The sequence below is a fragment of the Monodon monoceros genome, unplaced genomic scaffold (genome assembly GCF_005190385.1).
Source record: "Monodon monoceros isolate NGI ecotype Baffin Bay Population unplaced genomic scaffold, NGI_Narwhal_1 Super_Scaffold_20, whole genome shotgun sequence".
Lineage (NCBI taxonomy): Eukaryota > Metazoa > Chordata > Mammalia > Artiodactyla > Monodontidae > Monodon > Monodon monoceros.
In genome coordinates this window covers 29480206-29506302 of record NW_021703777.1, presented here as the reverse complement: position 1 = coordinate 29506302, position 26097 = coordinate 29480206, and the positions used below count along the sequence as shown (strand labels likewise).

The 26097-nt window shown below is 33.7% G+C and overlaps 1 protein-coding gene across 6 annotated transcripts in view; it reads left to right on the top strand.

The window, feature by feature from the left end:
- LRBA (LPS responsive beige-like anchor protein) overlaps positions 1–26097 on the top strand; it is a 747970-nt gene that overhangs the window by 421053 nt on the left and 300820 nt on the right. For all 6 annotated transcript variants that reach the window (XM_029235039.1, XM_029235041.1, XM_029235037.1 and 3 more), the window contains 3 exons: positions 12298–12422; positions 20370–20516; positions 23011–23147. In XM_029235039.1, coding sequence (XP_029090872.1) covers positions 12298–12422; positions 20370–20516; positions 23011–23147 — 409 coding nt within the window. The remainder of the gene's footprint in view (positions 1–12297; positions 12423–20369; positions 20517–23010; positions 23148–26097) is intronic.

Below are 26097 nucleotides of genomic sequence, written 5' to 3'. Positions count from 1 at the left end.
TCCAAAGCTCTGGATTTTTACTTTTCTTATGGTGTGGATCTTATGCCATATAATTCTTTGTTTGCTTATTTTATCCCATTTATTAGATTGTAAGTACCTTGAGATTAGAGACTCTGTTTTCCTCATATGAGTATCCCTTATAGCACCTCAACCAGTGCTTTCCAAATAGTAGTAGACATTCAGAAAAATATTTGTAAATGAATATAATTAAGCCAAAGCAGAACCAGTTATTAAGAGCCAGAAATAAAATGAGTTGCAGTAAAGAAAGAGGGGAAAATAAATCACTTCCGAATGTGAATAATTGCTTCAAAATTGAAAGTACTAGAAACTTTCTAGGAGATGACAGCAACTATTCAAAGAACTGGCTTCCAACCGTCTTAAAAACCTGGAAGTGTAACATAATAAGCCCATTCTCCCCTGTGGATAAGGAGCACATACTTTTTGTTTTGCTAATTTATCTAGCTTGCAAAGCACAGTATATATATTTTTTCTTTTATGCTAGTTAAAGTCAGTTGTTTGCGTTTACCAGTATTTCCCTGAGAGTTTTGGATTAAAGGCAGGAAGTGCTGGATTATGCTGGGTTGCTGATGCATTTCAGCCTTTAAATTATTTATTTAAAGATATCAGTGTCGGGGGCTTCCCTGGTGGAGCAGTGGTTGAGAGTCCGCCTGCCGATGCAGGGGACGCGGGTTCATGCCCCTGTCCGGGAAGATCCCACATGCCGCGGAGCGGCTGGGCCCGTGAGCCATGGCCGCTGAGCCTGTGCGTCCGGAGCCTGTGCTCCACAGCGGAAGAGCCCACAACAGTGAGAAGCCTGTGTACCACAAAAAAAAAAAAAAAAAAAAAAAATTTAGGTCCCACTCTAACCTGTCATTTTATAAAAGGGATGTTAAAACTCATACCAGTACAATAAACTGTCATAATGAATATATTTATGGGACTAGTATGAATATCTTACCCAAAATAGCACCGAAGTAGCATTACCAAAATCCTTTGGTAATGGAGTCACAGATGTGAGGTCTAGCTATGTTTCTTGGTAGCTAAATTACTTGACTTCTGAGTCTCAATTCTGCACCTGTTAATTTGGGATTATATTTCTAATTTATAGGGTTGTTTTGAGAATTAAATGAGATCACATGTAAAATACTTAGTAGAGTGCCTGATACGTTATTGGCAATCACTAAATTTTAATTCCCATCCCCTTTCCAGGAGCATAATGTAATATGTTTCTCAAGAGAGTGAGGTCCTGTCTTCCTGAGGCTTCAGATTGTTCTCTGTGTGCACGTTGTCCAGCTCTGTGACTATTTACTACCATGATCCTGAAGCTTGAAGACTGAAGACAGTCTCCAAATACAGCTTAAGCCTCCATTCTTTCATTCTAGGCATGTTTTAATACAAATTGAAAATTCATAACAGCATCAAATAGAAGGACTAGATACATTGATTAAACATAATATTGATTAATTAATTGGGAAGCCAAATTATCAATATCAGTGACTTGGAAAGCAAGGTAAATTTGGTTTCCCAATGAATCAATGTATAATAAAGCTTACATTTAATTTTTTATTTTATTGAGGTCCAGAAAGATCATACATTTATCATCCTTACCCATCCCAGACATTGTCACCATTTTCTTAGTCATTTTCCTTTACCTTCCTTATTTTGGCCTGGCAGCCAAATTAGTTCTAAATCTTGAGTGAATTTAGCCAAGTGCTCTTTTTCCTCCTGCTGTTAGGTTGTCGAGTATAGGTGGGGGTGGGAAGGATCACGGCTGTACAGATTAGTGCCACTATAGACGAATGGTTTCCCATCTCTGCTAGACCTTCATAACTACTTAAGTCATCCTTAACCTCTCCTATAGTCAGCTTTCTTTCATATTCCCCAAGACAACTTTTCTGAATTTTACCGCTCTATTCTATTCTTTAATCGAAACCCTACTATTTAATAACAGAAATAGAAATACTCAGACCAAAATCAGGCCTTCAGTTTTTCTTCTCTTTAATCCTAAACTATTTATTAAAATGCAGAGCCTTACAGCTTTCCATCTTGCCACAGAGAAGCAAGTGAGTTTGTTTACTTCCAAAGTAATCATGCTCTTTTCACAGGATCGTACCTCTTCTCTCTTTCTAAAATTTGTTCCTCCCCTCCTCCCCCATGCTATCTTCATCCTTTAGACTTTGTTTTTTCCACCTGCGCATATGCTTAAGTCTGTTCTTTACCCTCTTTAAATTACCATCATATCTCCCACATTCCTTTCATTGCCCCAAATTTTTAAAACAAGGTATTAACTGTCTCCACCAAAGCATGAGTTCATTACTGTCTAGTTTTCTTTCACAATGGTAATCAAATGGCTAATGGCATCACCAGTAATCTTTATATCTGTTAAATGGTTTCAAAGGCAAGAAAACCTGACTCTAACCGAAGTGAATTTCCTCACTTAAACTGTGAAGAAGTGTATTATCATTCAGAATAAGCAGTGTGGGTATGTAAAGGTGTTGGGGCAGGTCCTCAGCTCCATTTTTCTATAGTTCTTTCAGTGTTGTGTCCCTGGATGTGTAAACTTTACCCCAGTCTGGCTTCTTTATGGTTGTATTATAGCTGCCAGCAGCTGAGTCTAATATTTCCTTGTTCCAGTCAATCAGGAGAAAGGCAAAATTACTGTCCCAACTACTGAATAGAAGTTTTGCATTTCAGATTGGTGAAAAAATGATTGCCAGGAAATTTAAGCAATATTTGGCTTAAAGCTAGATTCTGCAATCACTGGAAGAATGACGGAATTATCGTCATTAGAGTCATATCGTCATATTAGAGTCAGCTTTCTATAAGTCATTGAACCATGTAAGAAGTGATAGATATTACAATATTACAAAATTGTAATTCTTAGGAAAGAGTAATTAGGAAAATTGCAATTCTAAGGAAAAGGGAGAGGATTGACTATTAGATGAGTAACTGAGTACATAAATTTTATAATCATAAAGCCCAGAGATCCTCCTAAATGGAAACACTTCAAATGTCCATGAACTGATGAATGGATAAACAAAATGGGACCCTTGAGCTTGAGGGGGTTAGGAGCTCTGACATCACCCTCCCTCAAGTTGAAAACCCGTGTACAGTCATCCCTTGCTATTCATAGGGCTTGGTTCCAGGACCGGTGCTGGATACCAGAATCCAAAGATGCTCAAGTCCCATAGTCCACTTCCACATCACTGGGTCCGCATCCACGGATTCAACCAACCGCGAAATTGTTTAGTGATGTATTTATTGAAAAAAGTTAGCATACAAGTGACTCACTCAACCAGTGTTGTCAAGGGTCATTTGTATATCGATACAGTGAAATATTTTTCAGCAATTAAAAAGGAATGAAGTACTGTTACATGCTACAACATGGACAGACCTCAAAAACATTACGTGAAGTGAAAGAAGCCAGTCAGAAAACTCTACATACTGTATGATTCCATTTATGTAAAATATCCAGAATAGGTAAATCTGTAGAAGCTAATCATTGCCAGGGGCTGTAAAAGGGCTTTTAATCCTTTTTTTTTTTTTTTGAATCACGTTTGAAGTCACTGGTGATATCACTTTAAGCACATGTTTTATCAAAGTAAATGGCATCTAGAAGTATCCAAACACTTAATTTCATTATTAACTGAAAATAATGCCTTATATTTACATAGAATTTTTCTGTTATTAAAGCAATTCCATAGACTTCATTTCATTTGATTCCTCACAACAGCCCTGTTGTAACTGAACAAATTACAATTATTTTATTAAAGCAGTGGAGGCCCAAAGATGATAACTGATTTATGTAGGTCATAGATCTAGTACATGGTACAGCTAAGGTGATTATCTTTACTTTAAAAGAAATGAAGCCAAAATATTTTTATATCATACCCAGAAATTTTAAAGACTAGTGGTTTTTAATATAAATTACTTTAAAACTTTAGCTGCTGTATATTTTATACTATGAATTAGTTATAAATTTGATTTTAAAGAATTTCCCTTAAAAGATAAATTAGACTCAGTTCTTTGGTATTGGAGATAGAGATATTGGAAATGTTAAAGAAAAAATGCATTCTCATAGTCCTTATGCTCTCCAGAAAGTTCCAAGACTAATAAAAATGCCTTTAATCAGTCACTTACAATTTGACTGGTTTTAAGACTGGTCCAAACTTCAGAAGCTCCAGGCCAAAGCAAACACATTCACCTACCTTCTAACCTGTATACTGTGAAATCCTGTACATATCCATTCCCAAGGAAGGGGGAATATGGGCTGACTGGGAGTGGGTATTGGATTTCTTTGGGGGGAAATAAACATATTTTAAAATTAGATTATGGTGATGGTTGCAGAACTCCGTACATATGTTAAAAACCATTGAGCTGTACACTTAAACAGGTGAACTTTATGGTATATAAATTATATATCATAAAACTGTTTAAAACACAAAAACAATCAAAAGCTTCTCTCCATTCTTCATCCTTCTGGACATTTTTATGCAGAATTAAATATTGCTGGCCACTCACTGCTTTGAAGAGTCTTTGCTTCTTTGTCTTTTTTGGCAACATTCTATTTTGGTTCTTCTACTGTCTTATTGATTGTGAGAAGCAATTACTTCCTTCCCTATTTATTTCTTTCCTCTTTTGCAATTTTTTAAATATTGGAATTTCCCATATTTCATTTTTACTTTTTCCTGTCCTTTCAATATAGTTTTCTATGGATCTAGCACAATACCTAGCTGATAGTAAAAACTCAATAAATTTTTGTTCAACAAATACCTGAATCCATTGACTTCCAAGGCTAATCAATCTCCCCATTTTATATCTCTAGCCCAGGCTGCTTTTCTGAGTTCCCAAGTTATATTGCTTATTTATTAGACATACCTACCTAGACATTATTAGGTATCCATGACATTGTTATTCTCCCCAACCATGTCTACTTAACCTGCATCATTTTCGTTATATAGCATCTTTTCCCCTCATTGCCCTGTTTTGTCACAAACCTCAATTGTATTCTCATTATCTCCTCTTTTCCTCACCTCCCATGTTGAATGTCTCATCAAATCTTATCTATTCCACTTCAAATATGTCTCTGAAATCTTAGCCTCTACAGTCCATCCCCACTGCCTTATTTTATATTGCTGCCATGTAACATACAAGGCTGATCATAAATAATCCTGTATTAAGAAAGTTTGGTCGTCTCTCTGTTGACTGTAAGATCTAAAGGGAACTACTTTAGTTAACTATGCAGTGACTTTTGAAATCTTGGTTCTAAACCTGTGTTTCCTACCTTAGCTTTTGCCACTCTGAGGCTGCCTTGAAACGATCTTTCTTACCCAAACTCCCTTACATAGAAGTGCCTTTTTAGGTTTCCATACCTTTGCTATTTCTTCTGCTTGTAATGCCTTTTCCATTTTGCCCAGCAGACTCCTGTTTATCCTTTAAGTTTCTTTTAAAAAGTCATCTCGTTCATTCTTTAATTGATTATTTATGAAGTTCCTGCTTTGTTTCAGTTACTGTGCTTCTTGGTCAGTGAGTTACATAGACACAAACTCTTGTCCTCATGGAACTTACAAAATAGATCCTCATTGAAAGCTTAATGAAATCTTCAATCCTCCCAGGCAGGGTTAATTAGGACTTTCATCCTAGCTATAAGAGTATCCAAAGGAGTTTCTAGAGGAAGTGGCATGTGAAAAGCTCACTGGCTTTGAAGTCCATAGACTCTTATTATTTACTACTGATGGATAAGACTTAGTTTCTTCATCTTTAAAATGAAAATATCAGTATTAAATCATGGCAGGGTTGTTGTGAGGCGTGGTGATAATGTGTATAAAAGAGCATGATGTCTAGCACACAGTAGCCTAATGCAGTAAATGCTGTCTACTTTAAAGTTGTATTATTATGGATGTTTGATAATTTTCTTATCCTGATTATAATATAAAACAAATTTTAGGCTGAACCTAGCATAGTTTATTTGTATGTACCAAGATCTGGTACATAGTTGGCATTCAACTGATGTTCGGTGAATTATTTTTCAAATTAGATTTTTGGGGAAGGTAGAACAGTTTTGTGCAAATGGAGTGGCTACTGAGGTGAGTTTTAGGGCTTCTTAATCCAACAATATCATTTATTTTAATTTTCTTTTCAGTTTTCTATTGTTAGAGTTTTAACTGGTAGTACAATTAACACTAGATTTTTATTTTCTCATAACTTACTCCTGGTAAAAATGCTAAGTAAATAAATAAATGGTTAACAGGCTAACAACAGCTAGGAAAACCTTGGGATTATTTCTTGAATAATTGACTTTGTTGCAAAATTATATTTTTTTAAAATATCCAAAGTAATAACTAATTGAATGAAGATGGGTCGCTAGTTATCTCTAAAAGGAAATAGAGAAATACACTAAATAGTACCACTGCAGAAGTTCATAACTACATAAAATGTAATTTTATATAATTAAATAATATATATGATGCTCTTACTGACTCAGTGTAATATAAACTCTCTATGTCAGGCCTCAATAAAGAATGGATTCTGCTTTGGAAGATGTCCCATCTGCTGGATTCCATACAACTGAAGGATCTTTTTCCTTTTTTTTTCTTTTTTTTTCATTAAGACAGCACAGTGCATAGATCACCTGCATTTGATTTATATTTGGTACTTGGTAAACAGAGGTTTTAGTTAATATTCTTTCTGTCTATCTGCATGAAGGCACAATAGATTTCAGTTTGTGAGATAAAGCATTCTTTTATATTGTACGATATCCGATAGTACCTGCACATTATTTCACCAAGATTTATGCAGAAAGTGAAACCCTTCTAGAACTTAAGCACTTTTATCTTCTAGCTGACAGTGCACTGAAAATATTTACTGTACTTCTTTTAGAGGTTACCATTTATTTAAGTTGTAGCTAATGTCTAGCATTAATTTTTAATCCAAAACTATAGAAACAGAAGGTAGCCAGATATAGGAGTTAGAAAAACAGGTAGTATACAAATTTAAGAACAAAATATGAATACTAAAATTTTCTAGGATTTAGCACTTTTTTCTGGCCAGAAGAATTTATTACTGACTTCTCTTAAGGTCATCAAGATTTATCAGGTATTGTCACAAGAAAATAGGAAAGCTGGAAAATAGGAAATTTTTCTAATATACTTGAATTGTGACTAGCAGTTCTTTTATTGATGTAGATCCAAGTTACATTAAAATAACACTAAATCCAGGGGGATGACAAGCATGCATATATCTGACTAATTTGAATAATGTGTCAATACATTTAGATTATGTAATAATTAGAATATTTGTATAGCTACTCATTTCAGTAATTAACATTGTTCTACTTTAATAGAGTGATAGTAAAACATAATATACCTTGATAAAGTAATATGAATTTAACGACTTCAGTGAAATAAATGTCAGTATTTCTCTTTTGTTCTCAATTATTTTATTCTGCATATTAAATTTTGCCTGTTTTTTGACATCCATACCTATTTGTGGTCTGAACACCTTTTCCTACATCAGGGAAATACGAACTGTGTGACTGCTACTGATAACATCTGAAGAGCCTTGTTCTGTTCCCTATTCTGAAGATTAGATTTAGCTGGAGGAGAGAAAAAAGCCTGAGCAAAGAAAGGAGAGGGGAGAAGATAAGGTGTTCTCAGAGCACCGTATCATTCTCATAGGGTGCTTATGCAGCAGTGCAAAATGAGCATTGCACAACTCCAGGAGTGCCATTTACACAAATTTTGATGTGGATAGTGCTCCTTCTAGTTGTGCAGTTTAATGCTATATAATAGAGCTCCGCTGTGTTACACATTTTTTTGAATTCTTATTATTTATTTTCACATCTGTCTTCTCCCGAGGTCAGAGACAATATCTTAATAATCCTTGTATCCCTAGCTGCTGACTCAAGGTAGAGTCAATCATGATTAGAAAGTATTTTAGGAGTCTAGTTCAATATCCATCCATTCAACACCGTTAATAGGCTGATTAGATTGCCATACTTTCTCTGAGGAAAACTGAACTTTAAGAAGTCTTATAATTTACATGTGGAAAATAATATAATATTTGAACCATTCAACTGTTAGGGGAAAATGTGGATCATCCCTTACTTACTGATTCTCTGTTTTAATATTTCTTCCTTTTCCAACTGATTGTCTTTTGGCTCTTTCTTATTCATTTGTTTTACTAGATCAAATCACTGACCAGAGTGGGCCCAGGAGGAGAACAAATAGCCTATCTGTTGATGCTTGAGTTGTGTTTCCTTCTAAGATTTATTTCAACAATCTATCTGATTTTGTTCTTGTAGAACAGAAAGACATATTCTGTAAATAAAAATGGCATTGTTTCATATTATTTTATGTAGATTATAGCAATATGTTAAAGTTTTATGTGTACAAACACATAAATGTGAAGGTTTTTTTAAAAGTGGATAATTAGGTGATTTATGCTTAGACTTTGAAACAGACAATTAAACCTATATTGTCATTTTAATCTTAGACTTTGAAATTAGGCCAAAGAAAGGGAGAGGAATAATTAGAAAGAAAAGTTAGAGCATTTAATTTCAGTGACATCCTCAACTTTTCAAAGACAAATATATTCTTGTTAGTTAAAGGTTTTAGTACTTGGAGCTTGTATACTAAAAGGGGACCTAACTACTAGACCTTTTATAGAGAAGGCTTTATTTCCAGATCTAACAGAGTCTAGGCTTACATCCTGAATTTGAAAAGTGTGGGGGATCTTAGTTTTAATTATTAGTAGAAATGGATATAGATGAAGTTTGTGAATGTGGCATCATGTAGTACTAATGTAATTTTTTGATAGATACAGATATATAGAGGTATACGTATATAGTGGTCTAGATATATATTTCTAAGGTCTCAGAATAAGTGATTTCTCATCTTATCCATGCATGTGTTCAGTCAAGAGTCTGTTTCTGAATACATGGAGTCTTTTAAATTTTTCTAGCCATACCATGGTGATAACTCCAAAAATATATAATAACTTATTTAGTTAATTCATAAACTTAAGAGAAGAGTGTTGGATTGATTTAAAAAATTTTCCAATTTCGTATCCTTTTTCCCCTAGAAGGGGCTTTTGGAGAGGGGGTGGCAGTATTTCCTAAATAAGAGTGAAATCTTTATGTGAATAATCAAAACTTACAGTAAGTTGATGATTGAAACCTGCACATTCTCCTTTCCAATACTGTTCACAAATTGTGACTCATTTTCTTGGTGATAGAGCTTTATACTGAGACTGTATGTTGTTGGAAGGAGCAGAGTTGGGAGAAAACAGTGAATTTTTAGGTCCTGGTCTCTTTCTATGTAAATGACTTTAAACATGCTAGTAATTATCTTCATCTGAAAAAAATGAGTATGCCTTTTTTTTTCAAAGAACATATATTACTCTAACCATAAGAAATTGGATGATAAATGCTATTTTTTTCAAATGAGGTTAATAACTCTTGCATTTTGAGTAAATTCCTTGAAGGTTTGTATTCTACATCACCTGGAGAGACTTTTAAAAGTGTATTGAAATTGTTGTTTTCTCTAGTTGATTTTTGTAATCTGTTCTAGATCTATGATCTGAAATGAGTGATTTTGCTTTGTCTTGAGACTATTTTAAGTTGTTGTAACAGGTGGTAGACTACTTGTCATGAGAAGATAGTCTGAGATGTAGTTTCGGGGGGGTGTAAAGATTATCATGGTGATGTATAGATTATTTTATTTGGATGGTATCTTTTTAATATTTTGGTTAGAACATTTAAATTTGAAGACAGAAGTACATAATTAAGGTAAGTAAAACGTACCTCAAAATTTTTTCTACTTTGTGAATAATTTCTCAGTTTCTAATGTATCAGTACTTTTGTTTCAGCCAAATGTCACCACCGTGACCATTATTTGTTAGTGTCAAAGAGCACAAAAATAAATATTATAGTTCTGTTTCCTCCTAATTTTGATTATTATCCTCATAGATATTGTCTTTGAGTTTCTGGCAAATTTGTGACTGATTTTATAATTCCTCTGGTTTTTCTACTGTATGACAAAAATTATTATGTACATTCTTTAATAACCATCAGATTTGACTTCACTCTCGAGCATTATACTAGAATCTATTGTTACCTAATTTAGTAATAATTTTATAATGGCAGCTTAACATCTCTTATAATTTTAGTTGTTATCAAGAAGAATGACATCACTTAATTTGGCTCAGAATTCAGAAGGATGGATGAATGAAAAATTAATAATTTACCACCTTTGCATAATACTGAAGCATAGAATATTAGAAGGATTGATGGCAGAAAAGGTTAACAAATTTTAGCAGCTTTCATTAGCTTTACACCGTCATATGTTTGTGGTGCTGACTGAAATAGGCTTTGTAGGAGATCTCAGTCTAGGGAACTAATTACTTGTGCCGATTGCCGCACTGATGAATAGACCTTCATTGTATCATTCCCCTGAAGACGAGGAGCAGCCTGTGATTCACGACTGCATCCTGGCTGATATTTGATAATAATTTTAACAGATAAATGTAGGTAGGCAGAATGATGAAGTGCCTATCCAAGCTTCATGACTATCAAAGCCATACACATAGCCATCTGTGTACCGCCTTTTCCCCATTCACCTAAGGAGAATTTTATATTATTAATTGAGTTCAAACAACTGTTTTCTTTTGCTTATATGTATCTTCTGTATGTATTTCTTATTTAATTTAAATGAAATCATAATACTAGTTTTCATTTAAAATGTGGACAGCAAAATAACAAAGAAGAATAAAAGAGCTTTTTAATTTTTCTTTTCAAGAACTGCAATTCTTATACTTTTTTGTATGCCATTTAGATTACTTTATATTTCTTCCTCTTTATGCATGATCAAAATCAACAAAGGAGATCTTTGCTGTTCCCTTGTCTCCCAGCATTCTCAGAAAAGAGCATAAGATTCCTATTGTTTTTTAAAAAATATCTTCTTTAAATAATGCACTATTTGTTATCTATGCTTTTATTAATCTGAGATAATTTTTAATCACTGAAGTACTTATTTACAAATCTATTTTGAATTTTTAAAGGTAGCATCTTTAAAACATCAAAATATGGGTAACTTTTATGTAGGTATTTTGGGACTATCAATTGGCCAAGGCTACTAATTTGTCAAAGCTGACAGGTAAAATTTTATTAGCTCATGAAATACAAGTGAGATTTTATTTTGCATTAGTCATTTTTTGCAGAAGTTTTGATTATGAATTTTTAAATTTCATTATTGAAACTTAGAGGTTTTCATATTGTGTACCTTTAGTGAATAAATACATTCTGCGGAGATTTTTTTAAGGAAAATATTTTACAACATGCTAGATCACGATTAGTTAATAGGAGAGAAAGTTGACATTTATATATTGCCATGTAAAAGATCTACATAATTGGGGAAAATATAGTAGAACTTGAATTGTGTGAACCCTTTAAAAAATACATTTCTAAAAGTATGCTTTTGATATAGCAATTATTGCACATCATATAGCATGTAGTTTTTAATTAAATATAAAAACAGACTACATAAAACAGAAATCCAATCTGATTTGTGTGAATATAGATTGCTGTTTCACTCTATAGGAATGGTTTATTTAAAAACAGTAAATGGAAAAGAAATGCATTTTCTTGTGTTGTTCTAAGCCTCAGGGGCTAAATGTAATGAATATTTTAAGAGATTATTTTAATTAAATTCCTGCACATCTAAACAGAGTAATATTTTATTATCACATGCATAACCATGTAACTGAGATATTCATTAAAGTTAACACTTTCTGGACCAAGAATTCACGGTATGATTTACTGACCTTGTGCAAAAAGGCACAAATTAGGAAGAAAAATGAAGGGGGACAGACTTTGATTAATATAGGTAATGCTATACCATATTTATAATAGCCTTTTCCCTATTCTGGTTTATAAATGCAGCCACAGAGAAAGGTGCCCTGCTGAGGCTGAAATGAGGCTGAAATCAGAGCACATGCCACTAGAGTGTGGGGAAACTGATCACACTGTCAGCAATTCATTTCAAAATGATGTATTTAGTGCTCATTTCACCTTCCAAGAAAAAGGAAAAGGAGCTCCTTAGACTGGAAGGTGATATTGTTATTTTCAAGGACATACCTAAGTTAAAGATTGCAGAAAGGGGAGTGTGAGGTGGAGGGAGAATTAAGAGGAATGGGAGGAAAAAAAAGGCAGAGCAAACAAGGAGAGCTTTATGCAGAAATTCAGTGCTACCACGCTGTTTGATAATTGCTAACATATGTGGCTTCTCTGTTTCATTGTAGTCGTCCTCGTGAGTTCTGGCGCCTCGACTACTGGGAAGATGACTTGCGGCGCCGGCGACGATTTGTGCGTAACCCTCTAGGATCGACACATCCTGAAGCGACACTAAAAACAGCCGTGGAACATGGTCAGTGTATAAACCACTCCTTGCCAATAGCAGCAGGTACAGTACTTGGTAATGAAGAGCATAACTTCATTACTACAAGGTACTGTAAAATGGTCCAGTGCCACATTTCACAGTTATTCACCCCAGAAACAGAAGTTCAATTTTTTATAGTTAGTGTAGGGTCCTATTAAATTATGGTGTCAAGTGTATTTATTTATTATGTTACACATGCAAAACTTACTTAACATAGACCCTTTGTTTCAGAGTAGGAAGATAAAATATTTCTCCTTTTAAGTGACACATTCAGCTTTGAGTAAATTAATCCAGGATGCCTGTCTTAAATCCATGAATATCAGAAAGACAGCATTTACAAACCAAATACGTTTCTAGGTTCTGTTGTGTGTATATGGTTTTCCCTCAACCATGGTATTTTAGCATGAGATGATGAAGCGGGAGAGCTGGTAATAAATGTCCAAGTGCTTAGATACTTTCTGAGCCTTGATTTGTAGATGGTTGTGATAGACGCCTCCTGGAAAAAGAGAATAGACATTATTTTCATATGTTCCTGTTCTGCATCATTTTGTTATCAGAGCTTAACAAAACATTTTCCCTTTTTTGATATAATGCATAGCACTATGATTCAGTTTAGGTAGAAGCCTGATGAGCAAATTGGAAAAACTGAAAAAGTCCTTTGGATTTGGTAATATACTCTCTTTGATCATAGGGTTTCACATAATGTTTTATAATTTTTGAAAGCCAATTAAGATTTATTGATTATGGGGGAAAATGTACCTCTCCATATTAAATTGTTTTTGATTTTATAAAATAAATATTGGTTAGTTTTAGTAAGATGAGAAAGAGTTTTAATTTCCCTTTTTCAGGGTATTAGTTTAACATGCAGCAGCTTATGGTTAAATGATAGTATGTAGTATACAAAGTAGATGTTTCAGGAAGGATATTAAGAATTTAGATTACAAGTCTGTGATCTTAGGTTTGGCCTCAGTCAGGCAGCTTAACCTCTTGCACTCAGCCTTAAAGAGCCATTTCTGGAAGAAAATGTCCACAATATGTCATCAGATATAACACCAAATGTGACATCAGTCCTTTAAGATAAATGATCATACAGAGAATAGTCAATAACAAAGTGATCTAAAAGCAATAATAGTTGCAGGGCCCTGCATCTTCAACTACAGGAGGTGGAGAAGGAGAAATAAGATGTAGAATTAATTGGGCCACTTTTGCTTTTAAGGTTCAAGTACTTTTTACGTGGTGCTATACATTTCAGAGTTATATATCTATTTTTATTTTGCTTTCATTTTGTTTTTGTTTTTTTGGCTTTGGTTAATGACCCTTACATTGAAAAAACTTAGCCTTTTCATAGTTTTATTCTTTTCAGTCAAAAAGATGTTACCATATGCACTTAAAATTTAATAAGTATCTTTCTGTCTTATTAACTGTCATTTAACATTGAGTTGTGAGTTCTGAAGTCTATGAATGACAATACAAATATTTTTATGAAAAATTTTCCTTTTATAGCTGGAGAGGGGGCCCTGGTTTCTAAAACTGCATATAGGCAAATTGTTAGTCCTTTATCCTGAAAGAAATAGCAGTAACTGAATTTAAAATTTGTTGTATAGATTTAATACAGAGCTTATTAAAATCATTTAAATCAAAAATAGTACATTTAACTTTGGGAAATTATAGGATTTTTCATAATAAATTTTAATTTTGTTGTTGAACTTTACCTTTTAAAATAACATTATCATGTCAACTGTTTTAATGCTAAGAGTCTGATTTTTAAAAAAGATATTTATTAGCAATGCTTACTGTCATTGAATACTTAAAATCCTGTATAGGAGCAGATTTCACTGTAATTACTCTAAATAGTAATTGAAAGTTTAACGTAATATTAATGATATCTATGTTTTATTATGCACTTTTAAATTAAGAGAGAGAAGTAAAGTTTAGCATTTTATGTAATTCCATTCTATTTGGTAATATTTTATGCTAGTTTCATAATGATTAATATTCAAAGTACTCTGAAAGATTAAGAATATAAATTTAAATCTGAAATATATTTTTAAAAACGAACTAAATGTGTAGTAGATGCTTCCAATTAAGGGGATATGTTATATTTAATATAACATTTTTTGAAAAAAGGTAAAAGCTCTAACTAATCATATTTTATTTACTTTTAATTTTAAATAATAAAGAACTATTAGTTTTGGAACTCAGCACACAGATTGTAGTGTGGTATTGATTGATGTCGGCGTAATTTATGCTAATACATTAGGTAGGTGAAGAGCTTAATTTTTTAATGTTTTATTAATTAGAGTATCTTGTAGTTGACATTCAATTTTAATTTTGTGTTAATTGTGAAACTTTTTTTTTATCCTAACTTAACTACAATAAGGAAGCTAATAAAAATAAATATATTAAGAATCAAGAATGCAAAACAAAACAGTTAATGTGATCAAAAAGCATGTGAAATCATAGAATTTATCGTGGATGAATACTGTGCTTCAATGTTGAATTTGAATAATTAAAATAGATATTACTGAGGATAGTATGTCAGTTTCATACTATTTTATGACTTCTCACTTTTATTTGTAATTGATTTACAAACAGGACAGGAGACAGGACATTTTGAAAACGCAGAACCTTAAAACATCACAAACTATATTATTATTATCAAAGGAGGACATCTAAATAGAAATACTGTTGGAGATTAGTTATGTATTTTAGTAGTACAAGCCATCTATTTTATAGATTGATTTGATTTGAAGGAAAGCCTCTGGTGTAAGGGTGGCAGAGTAAATACCTGAAGAGTGATGTTCTCTGTTCAGGCGATCAATACCAGCCCCATGACTCTACTTCTGGCTACCTTCTAGTTAAAAACAAATTTTTTAATTCTGACAATTTAATTGCCCTTCCCAAGTTCACATTAACTTGCTTGGGGAAAAGAGCTTCAGGTAATTTTTCAAAGAGAGACCCTCCAAAGTGGTTATTTATAAAAGTCATTTTGTAATGGGAGAATTCTTTAACTTTGTAGAAACTGAGTCATATTTTTCAATTAAAATTAATACTTCCTCTTATGATTAAATATCCTTTATGGAAATTAGCAGCAGGAAGCAGAGGTGCGTATGTGATTCTTGAGGGCATTTTCTCCAATTTTATAGTTTTAAAATTTATTAGAAATCAGTTGTAATGATTTGTAACATTCTCCTAATGCACAGAGACCAGTTTGTCAGTTATTTATTATCAGAGCATCTTAGATCTGAAAAGAACCTAAGGCTAAAGTCTAGTCTAACTTTATTCTTTACAGATAAGGAAACTGAGGAAACAAAAGTCCAACATAATTCTTGGTAGATATAGAGGTAAATCCCAAGTTAACTGATAACTAGTCAGATTTTCTTATCATTGTGCTATGCTGTCTTCTAAAATTCATTGTTAAATATAATGGGAATTTTATATTCAAATTAAAGCCATGTAAAAAATGTTTTAAATGGTGAAAAGATTGATTTTAATTCAAATGCTAAAGCAGTTTAGCGCTAGAATCCTATTGAATTTAAGACATTTTTATTTTGTAGAGAATGTGCGTGCAAATAGAAGTATATGAGGAGTATTTAACATAGTTTTAAAAGTATCTTGCAATCACATGGAATGATACAAGTAACTCATTTGATTTTCTAGGAATGACAGACCATGTAAAGATCCTAAATCATGTCATTCTCTCATATCTTCAGTAATGCCAGATACTACTGCTTCCTTCTTAGGATCAAATACACTAGGTTCTTTATCTAAAACTTTTGAGAAATCCATGATCATTAGGAGATGAACTTGGCTTGTTCTCTTAATTATCCTTTGTAGTTTCACTAATTTTTCTAGAGTAAATTTTCTTGACCTTGGAAATTGCATAAACTGTAAAGGGGAATTAGTTGAGGACAATAGTTGTATATAAGGTATTCTTTATGTGTCGTGTTCAGAATAAACAGTTATGGTATATGTACTGCACATCACACTAAGTGGACACTCATTTTATGTACAGTTGAGGTCACTTTGTTATCCCAGTAGTTATCTTTTTTTTTTTAATTAACAAAGTGGCTAATTCTTAATGTATCAATTTTTTTTACTATAATACGGGCTATTGATAATTCCAGTTCACTTGCACAGTGGACTTCTAAAAAGGGATTTATATATCATAGGTAGAACAGTTTTCTGTTTTAATTTTACTTACCTAGTCTGTGTTGCATAGATAAATCAACTCCTGCCCAGAGCTAGCTCTAAAGAACTTGAACTTTACATTTTGAGGACTAGCTTTTCTCTGAGCCCTCTCATTGCTCTTAGCCTCAGTGAATCACAAGTTACGTTTCAAAGGAAACATTTTTTACAGATTTCTCCAATTTTATATAGCAATTGCAGTTTGGTTATTAAGTTAGGATAAATATTAAATCCGAATAATATATGAGATTAGTGATATGAAAAATTTAGTTCGTTGATAGTGATATGATAGTGATATGAAAAATTTAAAAGGTTATCATGTTTGGTAATAATTTCATTAACCAGGAAATAAAAATTTAAACAGTTATCATGTTTGGTAATGTTTGGTAATAATTTCATTAACCAGAAAAGATCTGAATCAGGCTTTAAAATTGAACCAAAAGTATATTTTGACTTCATCCAATTAACTTTTATACAAGTGTAGGATATATTCACAGAAAATATTAAAATAATTGATTCTTGTTTTAATGGTTGATTGAGTATAAGACAAACAAAATTTAAAAATACGCTTTTCCCAGCACATATAAATATGATAATTATCTTTTATTTTATGCTTGGGACAGTTTTGTTCTAATTTTGAAAAAAAAAGTTCTTTAGCAGAAAGCTATTAGACCACTGAGAATTGAACACCAGCGCATGTGGTGTGTATTAGAGTACTGTTGGTAATTTTACTGCTGCTAACTTAAAATCCTCAAGGGGGAGTTAATTACAGGAAAACCATTCTAAATATCAGTAAGCTGCATATTTTCCATGACAAGAGCTTTTTCAGTTGAGGTTGAACAATTCCAGAATCTGAGCTTGTAAAAATAAGTAAATAAATAAATAAAAGTGGTGTTTGTATGCATACAGTAGACCTATAGTACTTAAAATTTTTTTCATAAAATTTTAATTCAAAAGCTATTGTGTTTTAATTTGTTGTCAGCATGATGAGAACATATTTAAAATTTTAAAATTTCAGTTGGAAGGGATAAATTATTTTTAGTGGTCATTGAAATGAATGTAATTTATTTACTGAGCTATTTTAAACCATTGTGTATTGCCAATGGCTATTCTTACTGTAATTTTTTGTAAATGTTTTCAGATTAAAGAGTTTTTTCCTTCTTTTTCTCTTTCAAATAAGCTTGGTGTACTTCAGGACATGTACGGCAATAATCAGAGAAAGTAATGATCGAGCTGTTGAATTTAGTTTTTTCTGATGTGTTTGCCTATGCTCATCAAATTTAGGTTTGGAAATGAATATGTTTTTATTCTGTACTTATTTATTATAATCCTGACTTAAGCTTTTTAAAATGCATTATGAGAAACGTAAGAATTAGTAAACTAACCAGTAAATTACATATACATTCATATTTGTATATTGGTTATTTTCACTTTCTATGGCATAGTGGTTAGAAGCCCAGATACTGGTGCCACACTGACTGGATTTGAATCCTGACTCTGCTTATCACCAGCTGTGTTGCCTTGAGCAAGTTATATAACCTCTCTGAGCCTGTTTGCTCATGTGTAAAGGAGAATTTAGCAGAGGGTATATGAGAATTGAGTTAAATGTATAAAGTACTTTGAATACTTTGGCACATGATAAGTGTATTTAATATTAGCATTATTATTATTATTATTTCTGCTTTGATGAAGGAATTATAAACCCAGGAAATGAGGATGTAGCATACTGATTTTGTACTAAAATCTGACTGGCAACTGTTAATTTATTATAATTTACGTTATAACAAACTATAGAAGATGGTGATTTCTCTCGTGTTTCTCAGTGACCAATTTATTTTTATTAAAATTGCTAGTAAATTGAAAAAGATCTTGTTTGGGCTAAGAGCAATGTTTGTGATTTCAAGGTAAGGAAATATAAATGCTTGAAATAGAAACAATGATATAAAAACTCATACTCCTATTTTCCTAAAAATTAGTGTTTTTTGGGTATATTTCTTTATAGCATTTAAGAAAATGGAGCCATTTCAATTAGATACTTTTAGTTCTTTTCAAATATTTATTGAGACCTTCATATGTGTGCAGCATACTATGCTGTATGTGGGTATGAAGGAAAATAAGATTTTATTCATCCATAGAGAGTATTCAAAGCTAAATATAGAAAGCCTCTTCCTGTGACTTTCTTATTTAATAGAAAGCTTCTATGTTCTTTTAAGTAGTGCCATAAGTATTACATATAAATGATATACATGGTGAACTTACAATAAATATGGTAAAAATAAACTTTTACCTTTAACATTATCAAATAACCATACCTATTAAACTCAGAGAAGCTTTGATTTGTCTAGTTAACTAGGTAAGATATATGTAGTTTAACTATTTAGAATAAATTATATAGATAAATATTAGTCATGTTACTGCAAACTGAGTGCTTTATCCTTTCTGGGTTTGGGGCCTTATGCCTAGGCTGATACTGCAGTGGAGCAAAAAGCCTAGCCATCTTATTTCTATATCAGTAGCTGTTGCCTGGTGGATCAGGTGCTTTACCTCTGGAATTTCCCTAGCTGGAGACTGGGAATGTCAGTAGTGTAATGAGGATTCTAAATTTCCCTTATGTGACACTGTGCGCTTTTAAAACTCCCAGTCCAGAAGTTAATTTCTGCTTTTATGTATTTCTTAAGGAGAAAGCTGCTCAAAGCAATGGGAGTCACCTTGGAGGGATACGGGGTTTTGACTTCAGAATTTGGAGTCTCAGTGTTGACTCCTTTCAGCTGCTCCCCTGCTCCTCTTTCTGGTTCCGTTGGTGGCTGTAGGTGCTCCGCAGAGCTGCTTCTTTACTCTCTATATTTGCTGTACCCTTTCCCTCCTTCCTTCCCTTCGGCTGCCTTGTCACAGTGCCTTTGAGTCTGGCGCTGCTGCTCTCCACAGGCTGCTCCAGTTCAGGCGGTGTGAGGCTCTTTGCCCAGATGCCTCTCATCCCAGGCTTTCTGTTATGTTTGCCCCCGGGGTGTCTTAGCCCTTTAGTTTAAACACATGGAGGAGGTGGTGTTTGAGCCTCCACTTAGTTTCCACACTGCCTTGCTCTTGGAGATTTGTATAAGGGCTGGAGTAGGGCTGTGGGTGGGGTGAAATGTGGGCAAGGCTAGTGTGAAGGAAAGAGGGAGGATGGAGTAAGAGGAAGAGCATGCCGCTTCTAAGAGCTGCTGTAGCTTTATTAGTGTCAGATATGGCTGCAGAATCTCGCCTAAATCCTCACTGGCTGTGGATCTCTCTTAGCTCTGTATTTATGCATTCTCCTTCACAGCCACACCCCAACCATTTCAGAATGTTTGTCGTTATAATATTATTCACAGGAATAAATCAGTATTCCTTGTTTTTCAGTGTTAAGCAGGTATTGTTTCCAAGACTAAGTTCTGATTTTTTTTTCTACTAACAAATTTCAAAACAATGTGCTGCTTTTGAACCCTCTTCTGCCCTAAATATAAGTAAATAAAAGGCTTAGTGAGCAGTGCAAGGGTCAGATTTAATGGGATTAAGGTTCTTGTTCAAGGTAACATTAGACTAGGTTTGGGGAATCATGGTTGTCAGAAGGAGCGTGTGGGCCATCCTGATCACTTTCCCCACCCTGGATGACTCTGGGTAAAAACAATTGACCATCTTGGGCCACCTATCCTTACCTCGGTTCCCTGCCCCTCGGCCATGGTGCTCTTCCCAGACCTGATGGACAGCTTTGTTTCCTTTTCATTTCAGCTGCAGATGAAGATATTCTTGCTAAAGGAAAACAGTCCATCAAGAGTCAGGCTTTAGGAAATCAGAACTCAGAAAACGAGATCCTCCTGGAAGGCGACGACGATACTCTGTCATCCGTGGACGAGAAAGATTTAGAGAATCTCACCGGTAAATTCAGGGGTCGTGCACATACTTCAGCTAGCTCTGAGCCAACACGCATCTAATTACTTACTTTTTCAGCTCTGCCTGAAAAAGCAGGACTACCAGCTTTACACCCACAATTACATTAAATGAAGATTGTTTTTGTTCTTCTAAACATTTCCGCCCAATCTTCAATAGTTTCCCTGTCATTTTTCTATTCTGTTTACCCTACTCATCTTTTTCTTTTATGAATAATCTTTACTGATAAAGAAAAAAAGTACAAAAACAGCAACAACAAAACAAACTTGCTTTACTCATCTAATGGGAGTTACCTAATCTCTACAAAATGAGAGCTGTAAGTAAAATTATGCCAGTTGCTTTGTAAATAAAACTTGGAGGTAGATGAGCTATTTGCTTTGATATACAGGTCTTAGGGAACATGCTGCATATACATTTAACTCTCAAAAAATCCATTCCAAGAATGCTGTGGCTTTTCACAGGATTCACATATTTTATCTGATGTAGCAATTTTTGATTTGCGCTCTGCAGATTTTCAGTTTTACTTCCCTTATGGGAAAAATTCTCTTGTTTAGCTTGAAATTTTAGTCATTCATTAAATACCTTTTTTTCTTTAATGCCTGTGGCTCTGTCCCTCAAGGAGGAAAGTCTGAAAGATTCTACATCTTCAGTAGATGAAAGTTACATAATCTACTATTTTGATAATTTAAAAGGCATGAAAAATCTTTTATTTAGTGACATATCTGCAACCATGAAATGAATAATAATGAAAAGCAAAAACAGGTGATGGCATCTTCTCTGATGGCTGTAAATCTCTCTGTAAAGTAAAATAAAATTAATTGGAGCTTACTGTTAAGGGATTTGGGGCAGGAGTAGAGAGTAAGGTGGACACTGCTATTCTCTGGTCTTTTCCTTCACATCCATTTACTCATTTCCTCCTCCTTTATTTTGCTTCTATTCTTGCTACTAGTAATACATTCATACAGTAATAGAGGTGAAAGGGGAGTTTAATTATATAATCTTGACAATGGAAATAGGATTAAGAAGTAATCCACACTAATAAAGTGGTGTGGGTTAGAAATGAAGTGGAAATTGTCAGGGGTCTTCTGTAGGACCTAGGCTGCCCTAGCTCCTGCAGCTGTCTGCTTACCCTGTAATTGAATGTCTGAGAATGATTGAAAAAATGTTATTTCTTCTCAGGATTACATGCTAATGTACGGAGGGCAAAGGAGACAGCAAAAGAACACATAGCTGCTTATTTCATCCATTTATAGGGATGAGCTTTGGGAAATCATGGCTGTTCTGCAGTTATCTGCTGCCCATCTGCAAACACAATGTATTTGTACATTGGGAATAGAGGGCAAAACCTGCTCTGATCTCTGCAGAGCATCCCTCCTATTGTCCTGCTGGCACACATTAAGATTGATGTGAGATTAAGGACCAACACCCCTCTAACAATCGATGGAAATGTCAATTCATCTGAATTTTGAAACACTTATTCACCCATTGATTACCTGAATAGGTGTACTGTGTTTATAGGCACTATATTAATTCAGAACTATAAATGCCAATCTTGTCTTGCTGTTTTTGTCACCTATAGGATTTTTACAATGAGGAATTTACATGGGATTTCAAAAACTTATTACATCTCTCTGTACATAAATATATATATGTATAATTATTATTTTTAGTCCTTAGGTTTGGCTCTAATATACTTTATGCTCTTCTATCTATAGTGAATCTGTTGTTTTCAGTAGCAGGCTGATTTGTCTTTTTGATAAGCCCTGTGGAGATTTGATTATTCCAATAAAAATTCATTCACTTGGAAACCCACCCTCCAGCTGTTTACTCCCAGAGTCCCTGAACTACACTAATACTAGATTTGGACGCATTGAACAATACTGAACAATGGAAAGGCAGGCTTGGAAAAGAAGTATTTTTACCAATCTTTCATGGGGTAAAGTTGTTATGGAAGAGGTTTTGTGCCAACCTGGCACAAAATCTTTATCAGAGAATATGGTTTAACGTTTCTCACTTCATTAATAAGCTAGTAATCTTTCTGTAATCATGCCTCAGCCAAACTCTAAGCTAACCTCTGGCCTTAGAAGCCTATTGAGTCTTCCTTGCTCCTGGTTGTTTTTCTATGTTGTCTGATAGCCTGAGGCTTGTTTTCTAAATGGAATGTGGATGGACTTATTTAGGCAGAGCCACCTTCTAACCAGGAGATCAGACCAAAGCTAGGCCGACTCCCTATAAAATAATTGAATCCTAGTTTACTGTTATCATTAACCGCCTATTATAGATCTCTTAGTATGAGAACCCTAACTTTGCATTTTCAGAGGGAGATTTGGTGTGGACAGAATTTGTAAGTGTAAAAGGGGTAAGCAGGCAATTTGGTGCTAGAGGTGAGAATTTAAAATTAAATGAAATTTCTGCCTGAATCCACTTGATTTTTTGAAAAATATCATTCCAACTTGTTTGGCTTGTCTTTTCCTTTTGGCAGGTCCTGTTAGCCTGAGCACACCAGCTCAGCTTGTGGCCCCCTCTGTTGTAGTAAAGGGCACTCTTTCTGTCACCTCCTCCGAACTCTATTTTGAGGTGGATGAAGAAGACCCTAACTTCAAGAAAATTGACCCCAAGGTGAGGAATGGGTTTCATTTTATGGAATTTTTTTTTTTTTTAATGATGGGAAAGTGTGTGTGTGTGTGTGTGTGTGTGTGCGTGTGTGTGTGGCTGCTGCTGGGTAGGACTGACATTAATAAACTATGATAGAAATAGTTTGAATTTCTCGATGAATTGCTTCTGCCTATATGCAAGGCAACTATCTCCTTTAGCTTATGATTCCCTTACCAGCTAGTTAGATTATTGAAGTTCATTTAGATTCAAAAACAACTTCCATTTAATTGCATTTATCATTAGCTCATTCAGGGGTGGGGGGAGAACCTCAGGGAATATCGTCTATAAAATATATTTTGCCTCAAAGGGTCCGGGTGAATTAAGCTACAAAATTCAGTGAGATCGAGAGTGGAATTATTTTGTTTAGCCTTTATATTTTTCTGGATATAATACCAATATATCACTCTCCTTGCTTTGTCCTCCTGACTTACTACTCTGACATGCATGCAAGCATGGCTTGTATGTGCGAGATACCTCTTTTTCCCATTACCTGTAGTCAGTTTTACAAGGTATTGCATAAATTCCTATTCTTAAATGAAAATGTAATTTCCCCTTTAAAATGTATTTCTGATTACTTTTCAGACCTTGGCAGCTTTATTTTACTAAGAGACATTTGTGGCATAGCCATAAAGCCAAAATTAGGTTTATTTCATGAAAGTGAATGGTAGAATTTGTTCTGTCTCTTTTAAAATTAGCAAAATAAGCAACCTGTAGAAAGAGAAGAGGTTTTAAAAAATGGAGTAATTTCTTTTACAGGCTGTTAGCTAGAGTGTGTGTGTGTGTGTGTGTGTGTGTGTGTGTGTGTGTGTCTACGTAATTGTTTTCTGAGTTTATTGGTAGGAAATTCTTTGATTTGGGAATCATGTGAATTATTAAATTTTAGTGACCTAGAAGTATTTCAAAGTCATCCATAATGAAAATGTTATAATTTTATGAAAAACTTTACAAACAAATCATATCTTGTCTTATGCATGTTTTTAGCACTTGGGTTCAGCATTGCTGCTTTTATTAAGACTGGACTTGGTAGACTATGTGAAAGGAAGTCTGTGCTGAAACTGATTGTTTTGAGTTTAAGAATGTAGCTAATCCAATGTAGAGAAAACTTTAATTCTGAAATTATATCAGCTAGAAAAATTTTCTACTTTGTTGTATGGCTGAAATGTCTGAAAATGTATTTTAGTTTCTTTAGGAAAGGAAGGTAACCCAAATTACTCAAACTCTCTAATTTATGGTAATTTGTGAGTTAGACTGAAATTTAATTCAGAATACTATTTATTCTATTATGCTTTTAGACATACATGGCTTAAAATCTAAAATGTGATTTGTTTTAAACATATCTCATGAATTGTCCTCGTGATTAAAACCCCTGCCAATCTTTGTGATTAGGATCTTTGAAGTTATTGACTCCTTTTGGGGAAAGTTATAACTTCTATTTCTGTCTGATCTTATTCTGTACAGCATCATTAAATTAATTTTTTTCCCTGCTGCTTGTGCTATACAGGATCTTTGAGCCTAGACACAGAAATGGTCTGTACTGCTGCAACCTGCCTAATGTTACAGAAATCAAAACTTTTGCTAATTTATATTCTCAAAAAATTTTCAGCCCATTATTGGAAGAATTTTTGATTTTGTATAGACGTTGATGTTTAAGGTATTTTGTAAATGAGGACACTGGAGTGTTTTTCTTTTTTTGTTGGTGATACCTGCATTAAATTAAATAAGGATGGAAAAAAAGATATTGAATTGGGGAATTTTTATTTCTCCTTGTCAAGACTTAAAACTTTTTCTCTGGGATAGTTGGAGGGAGATACGTGTCTAATGCTTTAAATACTTTTGTGAGTGAGAAAACGGCCATTTAAAAATGTCATTTATATCTTTTAAACTAAACACTGTGCCCTTAAGTAATTTCTTTGTAAATGTAAGCACCTACTACTTGCTTTGAAATTGTTCTTAAAAAATCAGAACCTTTTCCCTAGAGAATAAGTTCATTTGTATTATTCAAAAAATTAGTATATTTGTCTGAACCAGTTAGTATTACAGTGAGTTTATTCTACATCTGCAGGAAGAGAGACCTGAAAAAGATATAGTATAGGTTGAAAGAGTAGAGATGATTTCAGAACTGATAAGATCACAGTTTATATTTCTAACTCAGAACTATTTTTACTACGGAACTTTTACCTAGCAATCTTAAAACTTAAGCCTGTTTTATCAAGTGAACTAGGCACCAGAGCTCTGAGTAGCTCCCTTGTTTTTCATCCACCTCTGCTATCCTGCCGCTCATCCCTCCATACACTGCCTCCCCCACTCAGACTTCTTCCTCTGATCTTGAAAATTGCTGTTTAGAACATTTTTCTTTGTATCTCTCATTCCTGGATTTTCTCAGTAGGTTAAAAAAGTGGGCTAATTCAAAGAATAAATTTTAAATATTAAAGGGTAACATCTGACATGGATTCGGTACCTGTGCCTCTCATTAACATATGTAATGGAGTATAGTTACCTCCAGCATAAAGAAGAGGAACCAGTTCCTTTGGGATGCTTTCAGTTTTACTAATTATTTTATTTTTGTAATCAGGTATTTCCTTATATTAAAAAGAAACGTTTGTTAAAGTTGAAACGTTGAAGTGAATACACTGGATTGTTACCTTAGAAAAGCAGAAAAAGGAGGAACATACTTTTCTTATATTTAATTCTTCTTTGGTCATAAAATAGTATTAAAACCTTTTTTATTTAAATTGAGTATAAGCTACTTCTGAATAATTCTGGGACTTTGATTAAAAATGATCATAGTTACAGCATTTATAACTAGCCATTTAAAAACTTGAAGTAATTTATACATCTGGATTGTTCGTATCACCATTTGCTGGGGAAAAGGAATATGGCTGTATCCATTTTATCCTCTTTTAATGTGACTGAT